This window comes from Ceratotherium simum, chromosome 31 (genome assembly GCF_057802395.1).
Source record: "Ceratotherium simum simum isolate JZ-2026a chromosome 31, ASM5780239v1, whole genome shotgun sequence".
In the NCBI taxonomy this organism is placed as follows: domain Eukaryota; kingdom Metazoa; phylum Chordata; class Mammalia; order Perissodactyla; family Rhinocerotidae; genus Ceratotherium; species Ceratotherium simum.
Window position 1 is genome coordinate 26765175 of NC_141930.1, and position 24469 is coordinate 26789643.

General features: G+C 40.5%; 1 protein-coding gene across 2 annotated transcripts in view; it reads left to right on the forward strand.

Annotated features, from left to right (window-relative positions):
• Positions 1–5689: 5689 nt before the first annotated feature.
• Positions 5690–24469, forward strand: part of NSMAF (neutral sphingomyelinase activation associated factor) — a 60823-nt gene continuing 42043 nt past the window's right edge. Inside the window, exons 1-2 of one of the 2 annotated variants that reach the window (XM_087420533.1) lie at positions 5690–6144; positions 21699–21788. In XM_087420533.1, coding sequence (XP_087276659.1) covers positions 6089–6144; positions 21699–21788 — 146 coding nt within the window. In that variant the 5' untranslated portion in view covers positions 5690–6088. Of the gene's footprint in view, positions 6145–6960; positions 6981–21698; positions 21789–24469 lie in introns of those variants that run through there. The other variant, XM_087420534.1, reaches the window with a different exon arrangement.

The following is a 24469-nucleotide window of genomic DNA, read 5'->3' on the forward strand; positions in this document are numbered from 1 at the left end:
ATGTACTGAGTGAATAAACGTGAGATGAACTCCACCTGGGTGCATCAGGGAAGACTTCAAAGTCTTGAGTGGCAACTTAAAAATACAGGCAGGATTTCAACAGGGAGAAATGATGGGAAAAAGGTAAAAAGGCATTTTAGGCAGAGAACAGGAAGCTTAAAGGAACAATGGAAGGAAGTTGTAACATACATAAGAGAATGGTGACTGCCCATTTTCTCTAGGTAAGAAAATGTATGCTACCACTACTAACTTAAGAAGAGGTGATAATCAAATGTTTATGCCTTCATAAGATTTTAAAAAGTAACAAGCAGACATTCTTCAGAAATAGGCACTAGTGAAACATTTATTTTACAAACAGAATACAATGTTCTTGTTTACTGTGATGATTGTTATCTTGCAAATAGGAGGTACTGTAAGTTTACTTATCCTCATCCTCAATCAAACGCAGTTTTTAAAAACTGATAATGAGTACAAAGCTCTGTGAAGTTTTTAGAGCTTAGTCTGTGAAGTGAAAATAAAAACATTACTGCAAATTCCAAGATGTGTTTTGTGATTGTGAAATATCTCTGAATGGAAATTGTTTCAAGAGAACAAAGCTCCAAGTTTTATGAGGATGAGCATTGGGTGTGTGGGGGGTAGGGGGTAGTGTGAAGGGATGAGGTCTCTCTCAGAGCCTAGCTGATCTCCCGGGATGTGCAATCACCTTCATTTGAGGTAGGTAATATTACCTCAAACTATATTTGTCAAGCAACTAAAGATCAGGGTAAGATTGGCTTAAGGCTTTATCAGCCTTATTGGAAGCCCAATCTTCTGTCCCGAACTTCTATTTCCTGAGGGGCATACATTACAAAGGAATCTCTCACTCAGCCTCCACTGAAATCTGCTGTATATCCTGACGTTTTCCCTTTTGTCTTCCCTGGTAGGTATCAGCATGGTACAACCTTGGAAATTTGCTACTCAGTTTGATTCACACACATCTAAATGGAAGACTTTACCTCCTGCCTCCCCCCACCCCCACCCAGTCAGGGCACTGGTTGGAACGACCTGTACAGCGAGTACAGAGAATCAACATTAAGAAGTTAGGCAGGAGAGAGACCAACCAAGGAGCTGGAGAAAGAGTAAGAAGCAAGGGAAGAGAAAAGCAAGGAAACTGTGGCACCTTGGAAGGAATGGGGGAAAAGTGCTCCCACGAGGAGCTGTGTTGAATGCTATGTTCAACTATGCTGAATTCTGCTGAGAGCTCAGAAAAGTTGAAGCTAGAAAAGTGATCAGTGAACATGGTGATTTGACAAGAACCACTACGGTGGAGTGGTGGAGAGAGAAGTCCGAGTGGAGTGGACTGAAGAGAATGCAAGGTGAGAACATAGAGGCAGTATGTGTTGGCAGGTATCTCAAGAAGTTTTGCTAAGAATGAAGAGCTGGAGGGACACGTGGGATATGGGGAATGTTTTCTGAGGACTATATTTCTATTCAGATGGGAATATTTCGATAGTGAGGGAGAAATAGACAAAGCAAGAGAGAAAGAAAGAAGAGAGAAAGGATAATTACAAAGGCTAGTTGTGAAAGAAGACGTTGGCCTTTGATAGGAGCAAATACACCTCAAAATAGCAGAAATGAAGACAAGGGGCAGATGCTAGTAGGCTGGATGGTTTGGTGGTGGGAGAATGAGGAAGTTCCCTCCTCAGTTTTCGCTCAATTCTCCACAAACACAAACTCTACAACGGCAGAAGCATCTATTTTCTGAGCTATTGTTCAAGAAAATCCTTTTGCACCGGTTTCTTCCCCTCCTCTTGTCAAAGATAAAGCTTGGAAAGTGAAAAATTACCAAGGGTTGATGGGTGTGAATGCTGTATCTATATTTGCTAGCCGGCAATTATCTTCTCACAGAGACTGGGAGACAGAAGCCCTATCCTTCCTGGTGATTACATTTCAAAGGAATGGTTTTAAGCCCTTGAGAAAGGCACTCCTGATTTGTGGGAGATACGTATACACCTCAAAGGTACAGAGAAAGAATTCACAATTGTAAGCCCTTTTCTAGCAAATGCTCTAAGAAACAGCCATCGGGGCCTATGCCAGGTGTTGGCTAGAACAAACAGTAAATTCTTTGGCAGCCTTGAGCTTTCCCAGGCAAGGACTTTAAGGGGGGCTCAGGTCATCCTAGGGATGAGGCCCTGAGCTGTTAGAACTACGTTAGGGTTTGTTTTTGTCTTTTAATGTGAGGGGACGGTAGTGGAAAATCATTTGTGCTGATGTTACTGCACAAAATTGGGCTTCTCCTACCTGATGCACATAAAAAAAGTCAATTATTATGGCATCAGCTTTTAGGAAGAGAAAACAGCTTTATTGCTAGATCTATTTGTAAGGAGACAGGAGGCATATGCTCTCAGATCTGTCTCCCTAATCCAGGGCTTGGGGCAAAATTTATGGGATGAAGGTCAGGGCGGTCTGAAGTATGGAGATAGATGATTGGAGGTAAGGAGAAGTGAGATAATCGATGACCTGCGTAAGCATAGTCAAGCTTCATGGCTCTTCATAGGACGTGTGTTCACAAAATGGTGGTGTTAGCATGATCTGAGGGTGGAGTCTTCAGCCCTTTGATGTCAAAAGGGTCACTTATCAGGCATTCGCGCAGGCCTAGTTGATGAATTGGTGGTCTCGACCAGCCTGAACGGGACAGGGAGTCATTTCTCAGTTCCTGAAAAACCATTCTTAATTATTCTGTTGATGAGATGGGGTCAGTTGAACTGGGCCTAGAGGGCCCGTGGTTATAATGAGAGTCTGTAGTTTTTATAGGCCAAGGTTGAGGCCTACTTGAGAAGGCTCAAGGGGGTCTGGCTAGAGTTTGGTCAAGGAGAGAATCTTCTTCACTCCACCTACCAGGATCACATCATCCTTTAATGTTTAACTAAAAGAAGAAAACTTGCATGCTATTTTCTTGCCTTATTCCAGCCAAAGTGATTTCTCTTTTCTGAACTCGTAGCACCTATTGTTGCACTTCTCATGTAGAAAGTTATTGTGTCGTACCTCTTGGCAAATTTTATTATCTTATCTCATCGTGTACCTGCTCATGTGTTTGTCTTGGCTACCTGACTAGATCACAGTTTCCTACAGGAACATTGGGCTAATGTCTCTGACATCTTTACAGTTACAGGTTCTGTGCAGCAAGTGTCACAGGGAAGAGACTCAATCCAAGTCACAGGGCACCCAGGCACCTTCTTTCATTCCAAAAAATTATAATGGGTGCCCACTTTATGCATATCATGTTTCCAATGCTGCTGAAGATCAAGTTCAATAAGACCCAGCCCCAGCTTTTATGCTTGGTTCCCCCATCTTCCCATCAGAGTCCTGCCACATGCTAGAGAGCTGAAATATGCATTCACCTTGATGCTTTTAAAAATCTAACCCTGCAGGGCCGGCCCCGTGGCTTGGTGGTTAAGTGCGCGCGCTCCACTGCTGGCGGCCCGGGTTCGGATCCCGGGCTCGCACCGACGCGCTGCTTCTCCGGCCATGCTGAGGCCGCGTCCCACATGCAGCAACTAGAAGGATGTGCAGCTATGACACACAACTATCTACTGGGGCTTTGGGGGGAAAAATAAATAAATAAAATCTTTAAAAAAAAAAAAAAAATCTAACCCTGCAGAATCAGATCTGTAAGACAATATTAGATATATGTCAGCTTATACACAATTTAGAAGTTTGTTATTTAAGAATTCCTCAAAGGTAAACAATCACAGGCTCATTCTCAGAGTATATTAAGGAGTCATAACCAAATGAGATACTACTCACATCCACTAGGATAGCTATAATCAAAAAGTCAGATAATAACAAGTTTTGGTGAGTATGTGAAGAAATTGGAAGCCTCATACCTATATTCCACTGCTGGTAGAAATGTAAAATAGTGCAGCTACTTTGGAAAACAGTTTGGCAGTTTCTCAAACATTCAAACATAGAGTTACTATATACCCAGCAATTCCACTCCTAGGTAGGTAGTCAATAGAAATGAAAACATACGTCCATACAAAAATTTGTACATGAACGTTCATAGTAGCATTATTCGTAATAGCCAAATGGTGTAAACAACTGAAATGTCCATGAACTGATGAATGGATACACAAAATGTGGTATATCCATACAACGGAATACTCTCCAGCACTAAAAGGAGTGAAATACTGGGGCCAGCCCAGTGGTGTAGTGGTTAAGTTCATGCAACTTCGGGGGCCCAGGGTTCGCTGGTATGGATCCCAGGTGCAGACCTGCACATCGCTCATCAAGCCATGCTGTGGTGGTGTCCCACATACAAAATAGAGGAAGATTGGCACAGATGTTAGCTCAGGGACAATTTTCCTCAAGCAAAAAGAGGAAGATTGGCAACAGATGTTAGCTCAGGGCCAATCTTCCTAAGCAGAAAAATAAATAAAAAAAAATTTTAAAAAAGGAGTGAAGTAGTGATATATGGATGAACCTTGAAAACATTATGCTAAATGAAAGAAGACAGACATGAAAGGCTACATGCTTTTTGCACTTTATGAAATTTACATGAAATGTAATTGCATTTATCTGAAATGTCAGGAATAGGCAAATTCATAGAGACAGAAAGTTGATTAGTATTTGCTAGGGCTGGGATTGGGGGGGTTTGAGGGGTTGATAACTGAGGGGTATTGATACCCGACCTCTTAATCTCAAATTCATGTGCCCAATGTGCAATGAGCCAATCACTGAGACATCGGTGCTCAGAGATGGAGAAAGTTTTCCGAATTGGCCAAAACGAGATAGTGGGAGGATAGGTTCTCTCAAATCTGCCTTAAAGAAAGAAGAAAGCAGGGGATCTTTATAGAGCTAAGGGGCTTGAAAGGAGGAGATTCCGAGAAATAAAGGGGAAACCCTGTTTCTTTCACTTCAGATAAGCCCTTGGGCAATCAGACTTTTGGCGTGAACGGCAGCTGGGGGCTGGTTATCTGGTGATCATAACTTCCTTAAAGGCGTTCTTTCTCTTCTGCAAAACGAGTTCATAAATCCTTGTGATCCTTGAGTCACCCCTCAGGTTAAACAAGAAAACAGCAAATTAACTTTTCTTCTTTGTGTTGGGAACAAGGTTGAAGGTTAATCATGTTCTTATCGAATATTTACAGTAACCTTCAGGTACCTGGCTTCAGTATCGGTGGTGGTGGTAGTGGGGTAAAAACTAAAGGGTATGAGTTTCCTTTTGAGGTGATGAAAATGTTCGAAAATTGTAGTGATAGTCGTACATAGATATGTAAATATACTAAAAACCATTGAATGGTACACTTTATTTATTTTGGTGAGGAAGATTAGCCCTGAGCTAACATCCGATGCCAATCCTCCTCTTTTTTGCTGAGGGAGATTGGCCCTGGGCTAACATCGGTGCCCACTTCCTCTACTTTATATGGGCGGCGGCCACAGCATGGCTGGATAAGCGTGTGTCGCTCCTTGCCCGGGGTCCGGGCCTGTGAACCTGGGGCCCTGAAGCTGAGCGGGGGAACTTAACCACTAGCCACCAGGCCAGCCCTCAGTGGTACACCTTATATGGGTGAATTGCTCCGTCTGTGACTTATAGCTCAATAAAGCTGTTAAAAAAAGAGAAAAAAGTCATGGACCAATTATTTCAACTACCAAGAGACTGAGGGCCCCAAACGTTGTTACTTGGAGTCCCTGTGGCCACCGGAGTCGTATAGATTCTGGGCAAGCATCCGTTTTCATAGCAGAATAGTGAAAGTGGAGCAGTGCCGGGGCCGGTACGGTGGCGAACGTTCGGTGTGCGCAGAAGAGCCTCGCGGGCCTGCGGGTCCTTCGCCAGCGCCGGGGGCGGCCTGAGTCTCGGGCGCCGCGGGTCACTGCGCGCCCCTCCTCCCGCCTGAGTCACGGCGCCGCGGAGTCCCCACGCGAAGATGCTGCGGTGAGGCGGCCGGGACGCCGGGGGCCCTGGGGCGCAGCGTCGGGCTCTCGGCCGCCAGCGGCGCCGCCCGGGAAGGCAGGCCCGCCGCCGCCGCGCTCTCCTCCCGCCGGGCCCGCCGCCCCGCCCGCCGCTGCTCCGAGTCCTGGCGGGCGGCAGCCGGCCCGGCCGCGCTCCATGGCGTTTATCCGGAAGAAGCGGCAGGAGCAGCTGCAGCTCTACTCCAAGGAGAGGTGAGCGCCCGCCCGAGCGCAGCAGAGGCCGGGGCCTGGGGCCTGGGGCCTGGGGCCTGGGGCCTGGGGCCTGGGGCCTGGGGCCTGGGGCCTGGGGCGGGAGTGGGGCCGCCGGCCGGAGACCTGAGGGACGGGGGCCGGCGGGGGGCCCGCGCGGGGGCCGGGGCGGGCGCTGGGGCGCGGGGCCTGGTCGGGGCCGGAGACCGCCGGGGCAGGAGCCGGCTGCAGGCGGAGCCCGGCCGGCCAGGCTGTTGCCGGCTGCCCCGGAAGAGGCCACGCGGGGCCGGGCGCGGAGCGCGGGGACGCTCCCCGGCGCGCGAGCCCGGCGCTCCCTGGAGGGGAGGGGGCGGCGTGGAAGTGAGCGGGCTCGGCGGGCACCCCCCAGCCTTCCCCCCGGGCCCCCAGGGAAGCGGCGCTGGGTCCCCGCACTTGGTGGGGCGCCGGAGGGCTGTGGCCCCAGGCGGCACGGCGCGGCTCGGCGACCACCCCGCCTGCCCCCGGGTGCACGCTGACGCCTCGCGTCTCCGCGCCTGTTTCCTGCCAGCGGCTTCAGACAGAAAACAAATGCCTGACTAGCTCCCTGCCCTGCCGCGCCGGGGAGAGGCCTCAGAGACGGCCATATGCTGAGCAAAGCCGGGGTCCAGCCCCCCAAACGTTTCCACCGAGCGGGGACCTTGTTATAAGTGGACTTGAAGGCTGTGCATTCGAAAGCGGTGTGAGGCACAGCAGCCATGGGCGCCGGCATCCGCTTAAGGATTCGGGGTCCCAGCGGCAGAAGAGTTTCTGATCCTGTCTCTAAGGGAAGTCTCTGATGAGAAAGCTCACTTCTGCTCTAGGTATACTTCCCAATGCATTTCTGCTGACCGAAACAATTGGCTGGTCCTTGGGTCTGTGATCCCAGGTGCCAGAAGGAACTGGGCGTGAATCATTTTACAAATATTATTTTGGTGGTGGGAGCTAGTTATCTCTGAGTGCTGCTAGTCTGTCACGTTGTTGTGTGATCAATGGACACCAGCAAAGCAGATTGTACTTGGAAATACAAGTGTAGACTTGAAGGGCTGTGAGATCTTGCAGCGTCCGCACTTGTCTTATAGGTGTTGAGTTAACCAGTTTCCTTCAAACATTCATATCCCTTTCTAATGTCTCTTGGCCTGGCCAGGCTATCCATAGTCTGAAATTTCATTTCCCTACTGTAGAGAAGACGATGACATACACCAAAAAACATATCTTGGATATGGCTTCCAAGAACTTTTTTGGTAGTGTGATTAGGTTTTATCCACAGAAAGGTTTATTTATTAAATAATAACTGGACCATAAATAAAGTAACTCACACTTGTCAAGGCTCTTCTAACTTCGTTTGTCATGCGTGTTTCATGTAGAAAGAGCTTGGGTTGAGTTTGTTTGGTACCAACATTAAGACTTGGTGGTATTCTGTATTAGATAAGTGTTCAAATTTACGTTGTAAGAACTTTGAAACACTTGAATTACCATCGTGTTCTATGATCTAAGAGTCATTTGTAACAATTCTGTGGCCCCTTTGATAGACAGGAAGACCTGTTTTCTTTAGATCTGCCAGTTCTTTCCATGGCAGTAATTTGTGTTTAATTTGGTTAGCTTGCATAGCTCTGCAATGTCACACAAATCTTAAAGTCTGCACTTGCATTTCTGTGTATAATCTGCTTTGTCGGTATCCGTTGATCAGATAAAAATGTGACAGGCTAGCAGCCCTCCGAGATAACGGGAGCTTTCACAACGAAAACATTTATTCAGCAGTCAGGAGCCAGCAACTTTTCCTGAGCATCAGTAATCTGAAGAAGTTAGTGCCACGTAATTTATATTTATTTGAATCCCACTTGCTGATTGCCCAAAGTCTTTAATGCTCTGCCCCATGGCTATGCAACCTTGGGCTGATGGGCAGACCCTAACCAAGATGGTGTCCATAGAACATCACTTTGAATGACAGGAATCTGTCTCACAGTCAGATGTGGGCTAGAATCAAGCAGTCTCTTTCTGAATCTTAGAATTCATTCCGAAAGACAAGAATATTTTAAACCAACTGTATTAAGCCCCAAATGTACCATTTCTGCAGATTTTTCCTGGCTCATTTCTTTGTGGCAATAAACACCAATTAGTAAAATGATTGATGTAGGTCATGGCTCCAGCATACCCAAGAGAACTGTTCTTTTTCTTGGGACTGTTTCAGAGGCTACCCTTCAATGAAAGGTACAAAGGTTCAATGAACTCACAGAGCTGTGAGTTCACTGGCCCCTCTCATGCTGCTGTAGAGACTTTAGATTTCTACTGCTACCAAATAATGACCCTGGCAAAGGAGAAACTTGAAGTTAGCATTTATTTCTCTTAGTGATAAGGTGATGCTATTGTATTTAGAGTAAGTGATATTTCTACCAGAAGAGAAGCAGAGAGACTGGTTGGGAGATTCTTGGATTAGTGGCTTTGATCAAGGTGGTGGCAGAAGAATTGGAGAAAAGTGGATGGATTTTAGATGTTTTTAGGAGGTAGAATTGACAGGTCTTGGTGTGGTGGATTGTATGTAGAAGATAAGAGAGGAAGAATTCTAGCTAGAGGTGTCAGATAAAATGCAGGACGCCCAGTGAAATCTGAATTTCAGATGAACAACGAATCATCTTTTAATATAAGTATGTCCCATGCAATATTGGGTACATACTCATACTAAAAAATTTTGTAATTTATCTACAATTTGTATTTAACTAGGCATCCTGTATTTTTATTTGCTAAACAGGACAGTTCTACTCTCAAGTTTCTGGTTTGAACAGCTGTACAGTGGTGCTGTTTATTGGTGATGTTTATAAAGAAATGCTTTGGTAATTTTCAGTATTGGAAAACAGAGAGATACTTGGCCATTCAAATTAAGTTAAACACTAGTATCTTGGTTAAGATTTAGATGACAGGAACTGTATTGATTTTACTGGTTTTTTAAAATGTGCTATGCAGGTGTTAATGAAGATAAATGGAAAAAAATTTTGAGATTCACATATCTTCCTTTGGAATTGTTGGAAATGGCACATGCAAACAGTGGGGTTAGCAGATGAAGACAGTCTACAAACTGCTGTGGTTTAAGATATCTCTATTTTAAGATTTAGAAGTAGGCTAATTGTTAAATATCTTTTATCTTCACATCTAGGAGTGGGACTACAGCTATTTTATTCTTGGGTGATGTAGAAATTTAGACAGTTGAGACATGGAGAGTTACCATTTTCTCTCTATAATGGCATAGAACAAATTACTTAGCTGTGGCTTGTAAGCTGTCATTCCGGGATAAAATATTAGTGATCATGGATTCTATAAGGGGTGTACATATTACATTAACAGTTTTACAGGCGGACTTCTCAGACTTCAACTTTGCTTCAAATATTTCGTGTGTGTATAAGTGTCTTGGTTATGCTGATATTAGATTTCTTGGCTGATGTTAAATATCTTTTACTTAATCTGTTTATTTTATCAATTGATTCTGTATTCATTACACTAAAAACACTTGTTGAGAGGGCAAAGCAATTTGTTAGACTCCTGTTTAATCTTTAATTTCTAAAACTGATCATCCTATTCTTTTAATATCTCTATGGGATATGCCACATGTTGAAAATGGAGATAAACTGCAGAATCAGTGCTCAATTAGTCAGGAATGCTGATGGTTGGAAAGAAATCTGCCTAACTATGACTTAAGCAAATAGCGTTTGTTTTTCTCACATAGCACAAAAACAGTGGGAGAGGAAATAAATGTTGCAAATATTTTGATTAACTTAGAATTTACATTGGCTTTACCCAAAATACATTTCAGCCTATCGCATTATTCCTTTATTGCTGTCTGAAATTGACGTCTTCCAAAATGGCTAGCATTTAAGAAGATACAAGAATCTACCCATAAATGGATTTTCAGTGTGTTTGCTGTATGATTTTCATTAAAAAATTTTTTTTAAATATGCTATAAAATGGAAATGACCATTTAATAAATTCGTTGCTTGTTTTTTTCTAAGTACCTCTGTGATTTCATCTTTTATCCATCAGATGTTTAGAATTCTGTCTTAACATTTCCAACTCATAGATTTTGAAAATTATCTTTTTGTTTTTTATTTTTTAACTTTGTGTTCAGTGAATAAGGTCTGTAAAATACTAATTCTTTGAAATTATGTATTATGACTTAGTATTTGGTCAGTTTTCACAAATGTTCAATGTGAGGTTGAAAATAGATGTATATTAATATTGGTATAATATTCTCTATACATCCGTTACATTAAGCTTGTTAATTGTGTTTAGATCTTCTATTTCCTTAATGAAATTTTTTTCTAATTGACTTACCAATTACTGAGAGATGCTTCATGATGCGAACTTTGCCTTGTATTTCTATCAGTTTTTACTATATATATTTTCAGCGTGTATTGCTAAGTCTATTAAGTCTATGTAAGTTTAGAATTGATGTCTTCTTAGCTGAGATTCTTTTTATCTTTATCTGATCTAGAATTGATATCGACTTAGATAAGGTTCTTCTTATCTTTAGAATTGAATCTTTCATCAATATATAATGAGCTCTTCTAGTAATAATTTCTTTTTCTATTTTATCTGATATTAATATGTCAGTTTTGTTTTGGTTATTTGCATTATGTAGAATTTTTCTTTCTTTTTTTTTGGTGAGGAAGATTAGCCCTGAGCTAACATCTTTTGCCAATCTTCCTCTTTTTTTTTTTGCTGAGGAAGATTGGCCCTGAACTAACATCTGTGCCCATCTTCCCCCACTTTATATGTGGGGTGCCTGCCACAGCATGGCTTGATGAGCGGTGCGTAGGTCTGTGCCTGGGATCCAAAACCTGCGAAACCCGGGCCGCTGAAGCATAGTGTGCAAACCCAACCACTATGCTACCAGGCCAGCCCCCTAGAATTTTTTATTCTTTTACTTTCAACTTTTCTGTGTCCTTAGATTTAAGGCATATTTCTTCTGAATAGCTCATAGTTGGACTGTTAAATAATTCATTCTGATAATTTTTGTCTTGACAGATTAGTTTAATCCATTTACATTTATTATTATTACAGATATATTTGGATTCATTTTTACTTTTTCATTTTGTTCTTTAATTTTGTCTTATTTTTTCCTTTGTTTGGATTAACTAAGACCTCCTTGTTCACTTGAATTTTTCTTGAAGAGTATGAAAGTTATATATTCTATATCTGTTTTTCTAGTGCTTCCCTTGAAATTTTAACATTTATATTTGACTTAAGGTCTGAAGCTAATCATTCTCTTTATCCTCCTCCCTAATAGTATAAGGACTTTGGAATACTTAACTTCTGTTGGCCTGTTCTAAATTATAGTCTGCTATTGTCCAGTATTTTCAATCTACAAATTAGACATTGTAATTGTCTAGTTAATGCTTGTGTAGTTTTATGTGCATATGTACCGTTATCTTATGACATGCAAGAAGGAATGCTGAACTATCTTCCGTCTGGAATTATTTTATCTTTCCTGAAGAACATCCTTTAGAAGTTCCCCTGATGAGGGTCTGATGGTAATAAACTATGTTTGTTTTTATCTGTCTGAACATGTCCTTATGTTGCCCTTGTTTGTAAAATTAGTTTTGCTAGGTGTATAATTCTCTCTGCATTTTGAAGATTGTGCAAACGAAGGCAAATTGCCCGGGATGTGCACCAGACTTGCCAGAGCAGCATTCGGTGGGGGGACTCAACAGAGAAAATATAACAGGTGTGCCATGCCCCCCTGGTGTAGCACTTAGCTACCTGGCAGGGACAGGCTTCAGACTGCAGGAGAAACCTGGATCCCATGGAGTGACCGGGGCCAGGACACAGGAGAGCTACGTTGTGCTGGAATCTTGGCTCACCATGTCCAGCTCAGCATTTGTGGCTGTGGGTTGGCCTCACCCCTTCCCTGGCTTGACTAGAGGCTGTCTAAGCCTTGTGCTTGAGTCTGTATGATGTGGCAGGATAGGGGCAGGATTTGTTGTATCAGTGTTTGTGGTTAGGGAACCACCAGCACTTTCTCGGGCATGTTTAAGGCACTGGGGTCCAAGCCTTGTGGTTGACCATGAGTGCCTTTAACACAAGGCCTTGGCAAGTTTTCATGGAGCTTTGCAGGAGGCCACCTTCTATTTTGGAGGTCAGCCTGCAATAAACCCATATCATTTAAGTCTAATTATTCTTTGTAAGTAATCTGTCTTTTCTCTGGCTGCTTTTAAGATCTCTGCTTTGTAGTGTTTTGCTGTTTATCTATATAGAAATTTCTTTTCATTCGTCTATCCTGAGTGGGGTTCCTAAAGCTGAAACAGTTTTGGAAAATTTGGAGCCAAGCCTTTAGTTCTTGGAATATGGCTTCTCCCCATTCTTTTATGTCTCAAAATGACTCTATAACATTTATCTTAATTTTTCTATGCTGCTGTGTGGGTGATTTAAATCCATTGTATGATTTATTAAATTTCTCTCTAGTTGCCCAATTTGCTGTCTATCCCATTAGTTTGAATTTTAATTTCAATTATTATATTTTTAAATTTCTAGTTCTATTTGGGTCATTTACTGCCTGGTCATTTTTGGCACAAGTCTGTTACTTTGTTATACTTTTGATGTCCTTCTATTTCTTTAAGCTTATCTATTGGAATGATCAGACAGAGAAAATAAATTGTCTGTAGCCTTGAGTAGTTTGTTGCTTGTACTGATCTTCATTTAGTAATTTTATTTCCTCACTTATTTTGTGATTTTTGATTGTGGCCTCTTGTTCCTTGGAAGTTTATCCTTGGGAATTCTTGGAGGCCTGGGTTTAAAGTGTATTTTTCTAGAAAGTACATTTATTTATTTCTCCTTGGAGTAGGGGGAGAGACCACATTGATTTGTCTTGAATTCTTTTGGGCTAAATAGGTAGTGTGAATTCTAGCCTCAGATGTGTCAAGGCAGGCTTGTGGTTTCCGATTCTCAAGGGAGACTTATTTTGCCTGCAGTCTATAGCCAAGGTCCTACCATCTCCCTCTGGGGAAGGAAGGGTGGTGGTTTTTATTTCCACCCTCAAAGGATGTTACTTTTAGGGATCCTAGCTTTTTCTACATCTCCCCCAATGACTATCCCCACAGAGCATGTTGCCCTAAAGAATTCAGACTCTCTACTGCTCAAAGAGTTGGGCAAAGCCCCCAGGTGAAAAGACTGCTCCAATGCCTGCCAACTTCCTTGTTTCTCTCTTCTAAGACTTTCCCTTACTTTTCCATTATCTCAGCCAAGCATTTGAAAAGAATTTTTAGTAATTTATTCAGCAATTTTAAAGGATCTGTACTGAGATTTTTTCCTCTGGACATCTGATCTGCTGTAATGCCTGAAATGGAATTCTTGCTGATTTCTTTAAGCCAAGGTTTATTTAATAAATCTATAAACCCAGTAGCCAGCCCTGCTAGTCTAGTGGTTAAGATCCAGGGCACTCATCACCATGGCCCAGCTTTGTGCCTTGATCAGGGAACCATACCACCTGTCTGTCGGTTGTCACACTGTGGTGGCTGCGTGTTGCTAAAGCTATACCACCAGGATGTCAAATACCAGCAGTGTCACCCATGGTGGACAGGTTTCAGTGGAGCTTCCAGCCTAAGATTAGGAAGAAGGACCTGGCCACCCACTTCCAGAAAAAAAATGGCCATGAAAACTCTGAATAGCAGCCGAGCGTTGTCTGATATAGCGCCAGAAGTTAAGAGGATGGCTCAAAAAGACAGGGCAGAGGTCCCCTCTGCTGTACACAGGGTCGCTAGGAGTTGGAATCAACTCCAAGGCACTAACAAATTACAAAAAATAAGAAGGACCTTTTGAGGTAATCTAATTTATAGCTCCCTCCCCTCAACTTCATAGTTGAGGCATAAATAAGGAAAGTAAAAGTGATTTAACTAAAAGTCCAACAGCCAAGTCATGGCTGCACTAAGGCTAAAACAAATGTCCAGCCCCTTTTCCACCATAACATGCTGCTTCTGTTTTAAATACTAGGCCAGTGCTTATTTTTATTCTTTCTTTCTTTATTTTTGTGAGGAAGATCAGCCCTGAGCTACCATCTGTTGCCAATCCTCCTCTTTTTGCTGATGAAGATTGGCCCTGGGCTCACATCCATGCCCATCTTCCTCTACTTTATATGGGACGCCGCCACAGCATGGCTTGACAAGTGGTGCGTTGGTGCGCGCCCGCATCTGAACCTGCGAACCTGGGCCGCTGCAGTGGAGCACGCACACTCAACTGCTTGTGCCACTGGGCCGTCCCCTCAGTGCTTATTTTTATGGTATCTCTGAAATTTAGAGTGATTCAGGAATGACTGAAGCTTGGTTTATGTAGGTATTAGAACCTTGTTGCTCTAAGTGTGACCCATGGGCCAGCAGCATCAGCATTGCCTGGGAACTTGTTAGAATATGTAGACTCTCAGGCTCCACCCCGGATCTACTGCATCAGAGTCTGCATTTTAACAGGGTCCCCAGAGGATTGTACACACATTAAAGTTTAAGAAGCACTGTTCAGTAATTAACAGTAATTAAGCATTCATCTCAATTTTTTTGTTTGTTTCTTCAAACGATATTTTCATCTTTATCTTCATAGTGTAGAGAAGGCTCATGAAAGCATCCACCCCCAAGGCTATGACCCTTGATGAGGAAATTGAAAGACTCTGAGAGCCTGTGTCATATTTTTGCCATTTGTTCTCATGGATAATTGAGACTTGAAAATAGAAATGACCAGCTCCGTGGATGGTGTCAGTGAAAGGGATTTTCATATGTGAACCCTCTTGGCCAGGAAGTAACCGCACCACACATAGTCAGAGGAGAATATAATTTCCTGGAGTCTGGCTGAGCTATAGAGAGAGCTTTAAACTTACTCCCAAAGGAAGACATAAAAAGACCTGATGAACTAATGAAATTGGTTACACTTGAGGACAGCTGGCATGAGATGAAATGCTACTCCAGGGGAGGGGGGGCCACTAACTTAGATGAGAGAACAATTGGTTCAGGGACTAGAAGTAACATTTAGTCACTCAGATGTCTCTATGCAGATGTGTAGAACATGGATAATAAAATGAGTTGAATTTTATTACAAAGGAGGATTACTGTGTGTTTTAGGTGTTACTGAAGGTTGTTAAGATGAGATTCCAAGATTGGAATCTAATGCTGAAAAGCTACAGACCTATTCAAAAGGAAAGACCTGTTAGGAGGGGAGGCAGTGGGTTCTGAATGTCAAGACGATATACATCTGCAGGGGAGTCTATGAACCAGAGGGAAAAAACCCAGAGAACTTATTGGAAAGAGGAACAGAGATAACATAATTGCGTTCTTTTGTTTTCTGGCAACCTAAGTAGGTAGAAAAAATGGCAGACGTGTACCTGATGTAGATTGAAAACAGGAAATGGCAATACAGAAAATGACGGGAGACCTTACATAGTCAGTGCTTAGTGAGATATAATTAGAGGTCCTTGACTTCCCTTGTTGCAGTTTTAATTTATCTTAAGGCAGAGAACTTGACAAAATTCTGAATATGAAAGAGAAATTAATTAACCAAGTAGCAATGGCAGAAATCTTCAGAAAAAGCAGTCATATCAAATTATTTATTGCTGAAGCCCAGACGGTTTAAGAAGGATTCTGTTGTACATAGAATCTAGATTTTTCAGAAAGCAGATATTGAAAGTCTCGAGGGAAAAAAAAGATAGGTATTGTTACTGGACAGTTCTGAAAAGGATATTGACCCAGGTAGTTTGTGAAACTGTCAAAAACATAATTCAGAACGTCCAATCCAAATGATCTTTTTGTGAAGAGTTACAGAAAATCAGGCAACTAAATAAACATAGAATGGTTGTACAGGTAGTTTTCCTTTGAGCTTATAATATTTCTAAAATATAAAGTAAGAAGGGCAACAAGCAAGGAAAGATTAAAAGGATGTCACAGACCTGTATAATTAGGTAGTGTAAAATTGATTTATGACAGAGAAAGTGGCTCTTATTTCATACTCTGTTAATGATACTGACCATCAGACTGAAGGTGACAGGATAAACTTTCATATGATGGTAAGATGCAAAGGGCACCCATGCGCTCATGTCTTCTGGCATAAACTCCTGGGCGAGTTGGAGTTTGGAGCCACAGAATTGTTTTATTGACCTAGGAACTTTGAAAGGTGCAGGAAAAACATATGTGCTTAAGTAGGTTTAGTGCTAATTCTAGATCAGACAGATTATTTATAAACCACTGGAAGAGGAAGTTGTTGTCACCAGTGTCCAGCATGAATTCACTATGAAGTCATGGCATGCTATTCTAATCTCTTTTGACAGAGACTGGTAGATGAGGAAGATGCAGTAGATTAGTTCATCTAACTTTGGCAGAGGATAAGGTTTGTTTTTATGATGTCTTAATAGCAGAACTGAGAAGGGAGAAATTGATGTTAGTATAGTTAGGTGGGATAATATGTGTTTGAATGACTCTATTCAGAGGTTGCTGTTAAATGTATTACTGGGGGAACGTTTCTAATGGTGGGTCACAGGACTGTGTTCTTGCCCTTGTCTGTTCAATATTTTTCTTAATTTCCTCATTTCAGAGGCCATTTTTAAGAAATTTAACAAAAAATGCCCAGTTTAGTTAAACCAACTCTCTAGGTGGTAGGGGCAGTACAGTCTAGCTTATTCCAAGGATAGTGTTGGGATATTCAGAGTACAGACGGCAAATACCTGACACTCGTGCCCTTTCCTATGCCCATGCACACATTGCTAGGGCGTCATGGCGCTTTCTCTCATTGAACCTGTATCACAGTCCTCCTCTACGCAGTGAAGCCTGTTTTACATCTCCAATCTAGAGAAATAATTGACTAGCAAAATCTTCTGAATCTGTTATAAATTCTGTTCATCAACAGTGTTGAATAATTGTTGAGTGGCCATGAATGCAAGACCTGGAGGGCTGCCTGGAGTGAATTTACTTTTTGTTGTTGGTTAAGTGTTCAACAGTATGCTTTAAAATTTAGGTGACATGAGGTGAGGATGGGACAGCATCTTTTTAAGGAAAATTAAGTTGCTGAATAACTAAATTCATCTAAAGAGAATGCTACCGCCCCTCTGTAAAGATGGATTAAACTAGGGAATACCCAAGGCAGGGCCAAGAATCTCCTAAAGAAATAATTTACAGTCTGATAGAATACTAATGAGTGAGATCATAAAATTATAAAAGTGATTTTAATTTTTTTTTAAAGCATGAGACCTTTTACTCCATAGAATGTAGTTTGAAAATCATTGTTTAAAACACCATGAAATTGTATTGTAATAATTTTTACATACAAAGATTTTAAAGCAGGTATAACTGAACACTTCAGTAAAGAGGAAAAATAAACTCAGAAAAGTTCCTTAATCCTTTAACTTTGAATAATATGATTTGGTTATATCCCTTCACCACGTGTTTTACATTTCTTACAAAATATGCATATTGATAAATTAAAGAAGATATAATTTATTTACCAAAATAGTGACTCTAGTTCCATGATGGTTGATAATTTTTTTTGTGTGTGTGAGAAAAAGCAGCCCTGAGCTAACATCCGATGCTAATCCTCCTCTTTTTTGCTGAGGAAAACTGGCCCTGGGCTAACATCCATGCCCATCTTCCCCTACTTTATATGGGACGCCACCACAGCGTGGCTTGACAAGTGGTGCATTGGTGCGCACCCAGGATCTGAACCTGTGAACTCTGGGCCGCCAAAGCGGAACGTGCGCACTTAACCACCGCACCACTGGGCTGGCTCATGATTTTTTTTTTTTATTGTGGTAAAAAGCGCATATAAAATTTACCATCTTCATCGTTTTTAAGTGTATAGTACAATAGCGTTAAGCATGTTAAGCAACAGATCTTTAGAACTTTTTCCTCTTGCAAAACTGAAACTCTGTACCCACTGAATAACAACTCCCATTTCTCCCTATCTCCAGCTCTTGGCAACCACCATTCTATTTTCTCTTAGTAAGAGTTTGACTACTTTAGATGCTTCATATAAGTGGAATCGTGTAGTATTTGTCTTTTTGTGACTGACTTATTTCACCTAGCATAATGCCCTCAAATTTCATCCATGTTGTAGCATATGACGGGATTTCCTTCTTTTTTTAAGGCTGAATAATATTCCATTGTATGTATATACCACATTTTCTTTATCTGTTGATCCGTCATGGACATTTAGGTTGTTTCCACCTCTTGGCTGTTGTGAATAATGCTGCAATGAATATGGATATGTAAATAGCTCTTTGAGATCCTGTTTTGAATTCTTTTGGATATGTACTCGGAAGTTGGACTGCTGGATCATATGGTAGTCCTATTTTTAATTTTTTGGGAACCTCTATACTATTTTCCATAGCAGCTGCATCATTTTACAATCCCCCCAACAGTGCACAAGGGTTCCAATTTTTCCACATCCTTGCCAATATTTGTTATTTTCTGTTTTTTTTAATAGTGTGTGAGGTGGTATCTCATTATGGTTTTGATTTGCATTTTCTTAATGATTAGTGATGTTGAGTATCTTTTCATAGACTTTTTTAGCCATTTGTATATCTTCTTTGGAGAAGTGTCTATTCAAGTCTTTTGCCCATTTTTTAATTGGGTTAATTTTTGTTGTTGTTGTTGAGTTGTAGGAGTTCTTTATATATTCTAGATATTAACTCCTTATAGGTTTGCAAATATTTTCTCCAGTTCTGTAGGTTGCCTTCTCACTCTGTTGATTGTTTTTTCGCTGCACAGATGTTTTTAAGTTTGATGTAGTCACATTTGTCTATTTTTGCTTTTGTTGCCTGTGCTTTTGGTGTTATATCTAAGAAATCATTGCCAAACCCAATGTCATGAGGCTTTGCACCTATGTTTTCTTCTAGGAGTTTTATAGTTTCAGGTCTTACATTTAAGTCTTTAATCCATTTTGGGTTAATTTTTGTATATAGTGTAAAGTAAGGGTCCAACTTCATTCTTTTGCATGTGGATATCCAATTTTCCCAGCACCATTTGTTGAAGAGACTGTCCTTTCCTGACTGTATGTCCTTGGAACCCTTGTCGAAAATCATTTGACCATATACACGAGTGTTTATTTCTGAGCTCTCTATTTTGTTCCATTGGTCTATATCTGTCTTTCTGCCAGTACCACACTGTTTTGATTATTGTAGCTTTGTAATATGTTTTGAAATCAGGAACTGTGAGGCTTCCAGCTTTGTTTTTCTTTCTTGATTATTTTGGCTATTGGATTCCGTATGAATTTTAGGAATTTTTTTTCTATTTCTGCAATAAATGCCATTGAGATTTTGGTAGTGATTGCATTGAATCTATAGACTGCTTTGGGTAGTATGGACATTTTAACCATATTAAGGATAGGATTATATTTTAATGATTATATGGAAGAGCTGATTGTCTATGAAGACTACTTGTTCTTCATAGCAAAAAAATTATGCCATTGTCTTCCTGAAGAATGCTTATTTTGTTTTATCCTCTCTCTAAAAGGAGGAGTGGGGGGATCAAGAGGGAGAAGGAAGGGTTGCATAATTCCAGCCCAAGCAAAGGGTTTCAAGTCCTTAAGATACAAACTAAAAATAAGGGGCAAGGTGATTAGTTAAGTATCTCTCTGATTTATACCTGCCTGGAAATTATCTGATTATCAAAGGACTGTTCCTAGTAATCTTAACTCTTGTAATTGTATTGAAATTCAGAATAAATATTAATAGTGAGCATTTTACATTGACTCTGGCAGTTGATTACTTTGAGCTCTAGCCTATGATTAATTCTTGTTCATGGATTTTCAAAATGTAGAACAGGCCAATAAAAGTTGCCTATTAGGATGGTAAAGCTGGTTCCTGCTGTCATTATTTTGAATTTATGAGTTATTTTTCTTTTGGTTTAGATTTTTTTAAATGAACAATATCTTCTTGTTTCATGGATATAATTTCTTATGTGTAAGGATACTAATTATAGTCTTTTGACCTTTTCTTCTGTTCTCTGCATTGTCTCTAGTCCTTCAAGTTGTGTTCTTCTGCTTGTCTAGTACTTTCCTGTTAGAGGCTGGTGATCTTGGGTTGTCCATCCATACTGAAGTGTGAAGTATGTGATTCTGTGTCACTGTGGGTAGGCTTTTTCTGTTGGGCTTCACTGTGGGATGTTGTTGTAGAGGCCCGACTCTTTCAAATACTAGTATCTATAGGTCTTTTCTCTAGAGCTATTTAATTTTTTCCAAAAATAATCCACCAGACTCCTGCTTGTAGTGATGCATCTCCTTTTTTGCTTAAAGGCCCTCTTTTCATGCCATAGCCCTGCTCTCTGCTATGCTTGATGTCTAGTTTGGAGCCTCTTGTTCAGTTTTGTATAGAAAGCCCTTGTGCCAGAGTGAGGTAGGGATAACCATTGGGGGAGGAATCTGGGCCACTGACCTCCTTCAGACTTCCAGCCATCCCCCCATGCTTCATCCCTGCCTTCTTGGTACCTAGTACCTGCAATTTCAGAACTCTTTGGAAGTCCTGTGACCTGAGTTGGTTTTCCCCTGATTGGTACCTTGTCTAGAGGCGTCTGCTATTCTGGTTTCTCACCACTGCTGATACCTCCCATCTGCTTTCCATTTCTCACATGTTTGTTGATATCTCTCCTCTGCTTTATGTCTCTCCAATTTTCTTTGGTCTGTGAGTTTTACCATTTAAAAAATATTTTTGTTCGCGTTTTAATGGTGTTTCCAGAGGGAGCAGAAATAATGTATGTTTAATCTGCCACATTTAATCTAAATATCTCCCTCTAACACACCAGAACTTCAAGACCCATCTCAAGTCCCACACTTGATGAAAGCTTTTCCCCTAACTCTGGATGCTGCTGCTGTTTCCCGGTCCTTACTGCGAAACAAACAAAACACTTGTTTTCAGTTCTTTGCCATACACTTGTTTCTATGGCCATACAACTAAATCAATACTTTTTCTTATTACCTTATTTTGTTTTTAAAAGTTAAAGGACTTAAAACTTTAAAAAGCACTATATTTCAATTCCATTCAGTTCAGTTTACTTATTTATTAAACATCCATTGTGTACAAAGCATTAGATGGGTTATTGCAGCGGAATATCTAAAGATCTGCCTCTCAGTGGCGTATGGTCTTGTGGGAGTGGCAAGATCAACTTAACTAACCATGAGATATGACACTGAAGGGGGGTGTGCGGTGGGGAAGGGGAGATGGGGAAGCCTGGTGTGTCTATCAGGGGAAACAAAGCATGAAAACTCCATAGATGGGAAAGCTCCAAGCTTTGTTCAGACAAGAATAAGTTTCATTTCATGAAATTTGAGGTTTCTGTAAAGGAATAATAAATCCACCTGGTAAACAATTTTATGTATTTATTTTAGTTTTGGCACAGTTGCGCAGGTCTGTCTGACGCCTCCTCCCCACTGGATAGAGAGGAGTGCCTGGCATGTAATGTACACTTAATAAGTATTTGTTGACTTAATGAATGGAAAACCACTTTGGTAACATGCTTTAACTACTCTGCTTTCTTGTACTTTTTAGGAAATAAACATGAGATTTTATTGCTTGGTTCTTTTCCCCCCAAATTTAGGTTTTCCTTGCTCCTGCTTAACTTGGAGGAGTACTACTTTGAACAGCATACGGCTAATCATATTCAGCACCGGGGCAGTCAGAATGAAAGGTAAGGAAGATTTTTCGATCTCTATGGACTCATAAAGCTGTCTGTTATCTGATATTTTTAAAATTAAATATATGATCACATAGATTCTTTTGCCTTCTTTTGTATTGGGAAAGTAATGAGAACAGGGGGATTTATAAGTTGCTGTCATAACTTTAAATATTTTCCAAAGCTAAGAAGCAGTGTGTACTAATTCCTCTAAGGTTGTGGGTATCTTAAATCAGTTGGACAGGACTTTGATTCATTCCATCACTTTTTTCTTGCATCCTTTTTGTACTTACACTGCCAATTATTTGAGTCATGGTGTTATAAAGTAATGATCATCATAAAACACCAGAGGAGTATAAAACTTAGTACTTTCAAAATGAGTAATTCGGTTTGATAGAGAAGCAAAATCAGTTTTCTCTATATTTTAATAACTAGTACTTATTACTACAAAAACAGACTCTGTTTCTTTGGTCATACCTTTTGAAAGCTATGTACAAAAGTGTGTAATGAAGTTTTTTGTTTAAAATGCCAACTTGGAATTAACTAAGATGAAAGTTGTTCCAGCAAAAATGTGTCTGCTAATGATTTCCTTTGGGGACGTCACTTAACAACGATAGGCCACAACTTAGGACATGCTTTGATATTAGAGAAACACTTTAACGTTTAATATTCTTCGGGTTTTATCCTGAAAGGATCAAAACCATGTAGTCTTTGTCTAAATAGAAACCAAACTAAAAATCTCTTAGCTTTTTGTTTGGTAGCTTAGGACATGTCTGTTTCCTTAGTATTCAGTCAGATTAGACAATTACTATTCCTTGAAAGTAGCACCTTGCTTTCTTACCACTGGAATTTTGTTCCCATTCTTTTCCCTAATTCCATGCCTTTTTTTTTTCTCCTAACACTTCTCTGTCCTACATCATAATAATGTCTTGCTTAAAATTAACATTTGTTTATTATTAAAACACAAATATAAGCTAGCAAACTGAAACCTGTTTTTGTAATTTTAAGGTTGTTGTTAGAGTGAAATGGTACAACCCCATGGAAGTGAATTTGGTAATATCTAGCAAGATTGCATGTATATTAACCTGTTGATCTAGCAATGCTACTTCTAAGAAAGTACCTCAAAGATACACTGGAAAATAAATAAATGGATGTATGTACAAGGTTATTTATTATTGTGCTACTTGTAATAGTAAAATACTGGAAACAATCCAATAGGGACTGATTGAATAAACCGTGGAGTGTCCACGTAACGAAGTACTATGCAGCTATAATAAAGGAATGAAGAAGTTCTGTTTATTGCTGTGGAGTGATCGCCAGCATTTATTAAGTGCAAAAAGCAAGCAGCATAATACTGTATATTGTATGCTATCTTTCATATAAGAAAGGGGGGGATATTTACTTATTTATTTATTTTTCCCCAAAGCCCCAGTAGATAGTTGTATGTCATAGCTGCACATCCTTCTAGGTGCTGTATGTGGGATGCGGCCTCAGCATGGCCAGAGAAGCGGTGCATCGGTGCGTGCCTGGGGTCCGAACCCCGGGCCGCCAGCAGCGGAGTGCGTGCACTCAACCGCTAAGCCATGGGACTGGCCCACGGGGGGATTTTTTTTCGGTTATATTTTTAAAAATTAAAAAATTTTTAAGTTATATATTTACAAAGCATAAGCTAAAAGCTAATGGAAATGGGATCTGCACAGAAGAGGGAGGGATCAGGGGATAATATAGAGATGACAACTAGACTTCTCCAAATGGACCTTATTTTACTTGATTTAGGAATCATAGAAATATTTTATATATATATTTTAATATAGAATGAAATTTCAAAAGAAACAGTAAATCCTAAAAATCAAAAAGAAAATGAAACAAAGGAACTTAAGCATATATAAAATTGGAGGGTTATCTACCAAGAATTAGTATTTTAATTGACTTCACAACTCTGGTAATTTGACTGTATCTCTGGTGAGATATATCCTAAAGTTGAAAATTGCAAAAAAGTTATAAACTGTTTTAGTAGCAATAATGTTGTTAAGAATTTTGGTGTTATTATTTTGAAACTATTTTATGCACACATGCACAAGATTTATATAATTAGATAAAGCAAATGAGTAATATGTTAATGGTGAGATCAATATTTTCAGTGTAAAAGAGATACAAATCTAATATTAAAGGAGTTAAGTAAAAGCCTTGTAATCTTACATTTGAGTTGGAAATGCTTGTATGGATTAATATTCTTTTCTTTTACAAGAAAGTATTTTCTAGCTCTACCTCTGAAAAGGCCTAGAAACACCTCAGTAGCAATGAGCACTGAGATTAAGGTCTCTGATCACTTCCCACTAAAAGGAATGAGGCCTCTTTGGAGAAGTGGCTGAGTCTAAGTCTAGGGCAGGAAATGTGCGAGATGAGCCTGGAACATCTTGTCATGCTGGCAAGAAAGGAAGGTATCAAAAACGACTGTACTTTGAATTAACAGGACACAAGGGCCAACTTGAAGAGTTGGGCAAAAAAATGGGACAAATTGAGCATCAAAAAAGAATAATGACTACAGTGGATTGAAATGTATCAGAATTGTTAAAATCCGTGAGTTCATAATGAGATATATGTATCAGTTAACCGTGAAGGATGCTAGGACACCAACTCATTTTACTGAAACTTGATAAAGGTAAAGAATCCAGCATTTTTCCTGCTTTCATTGT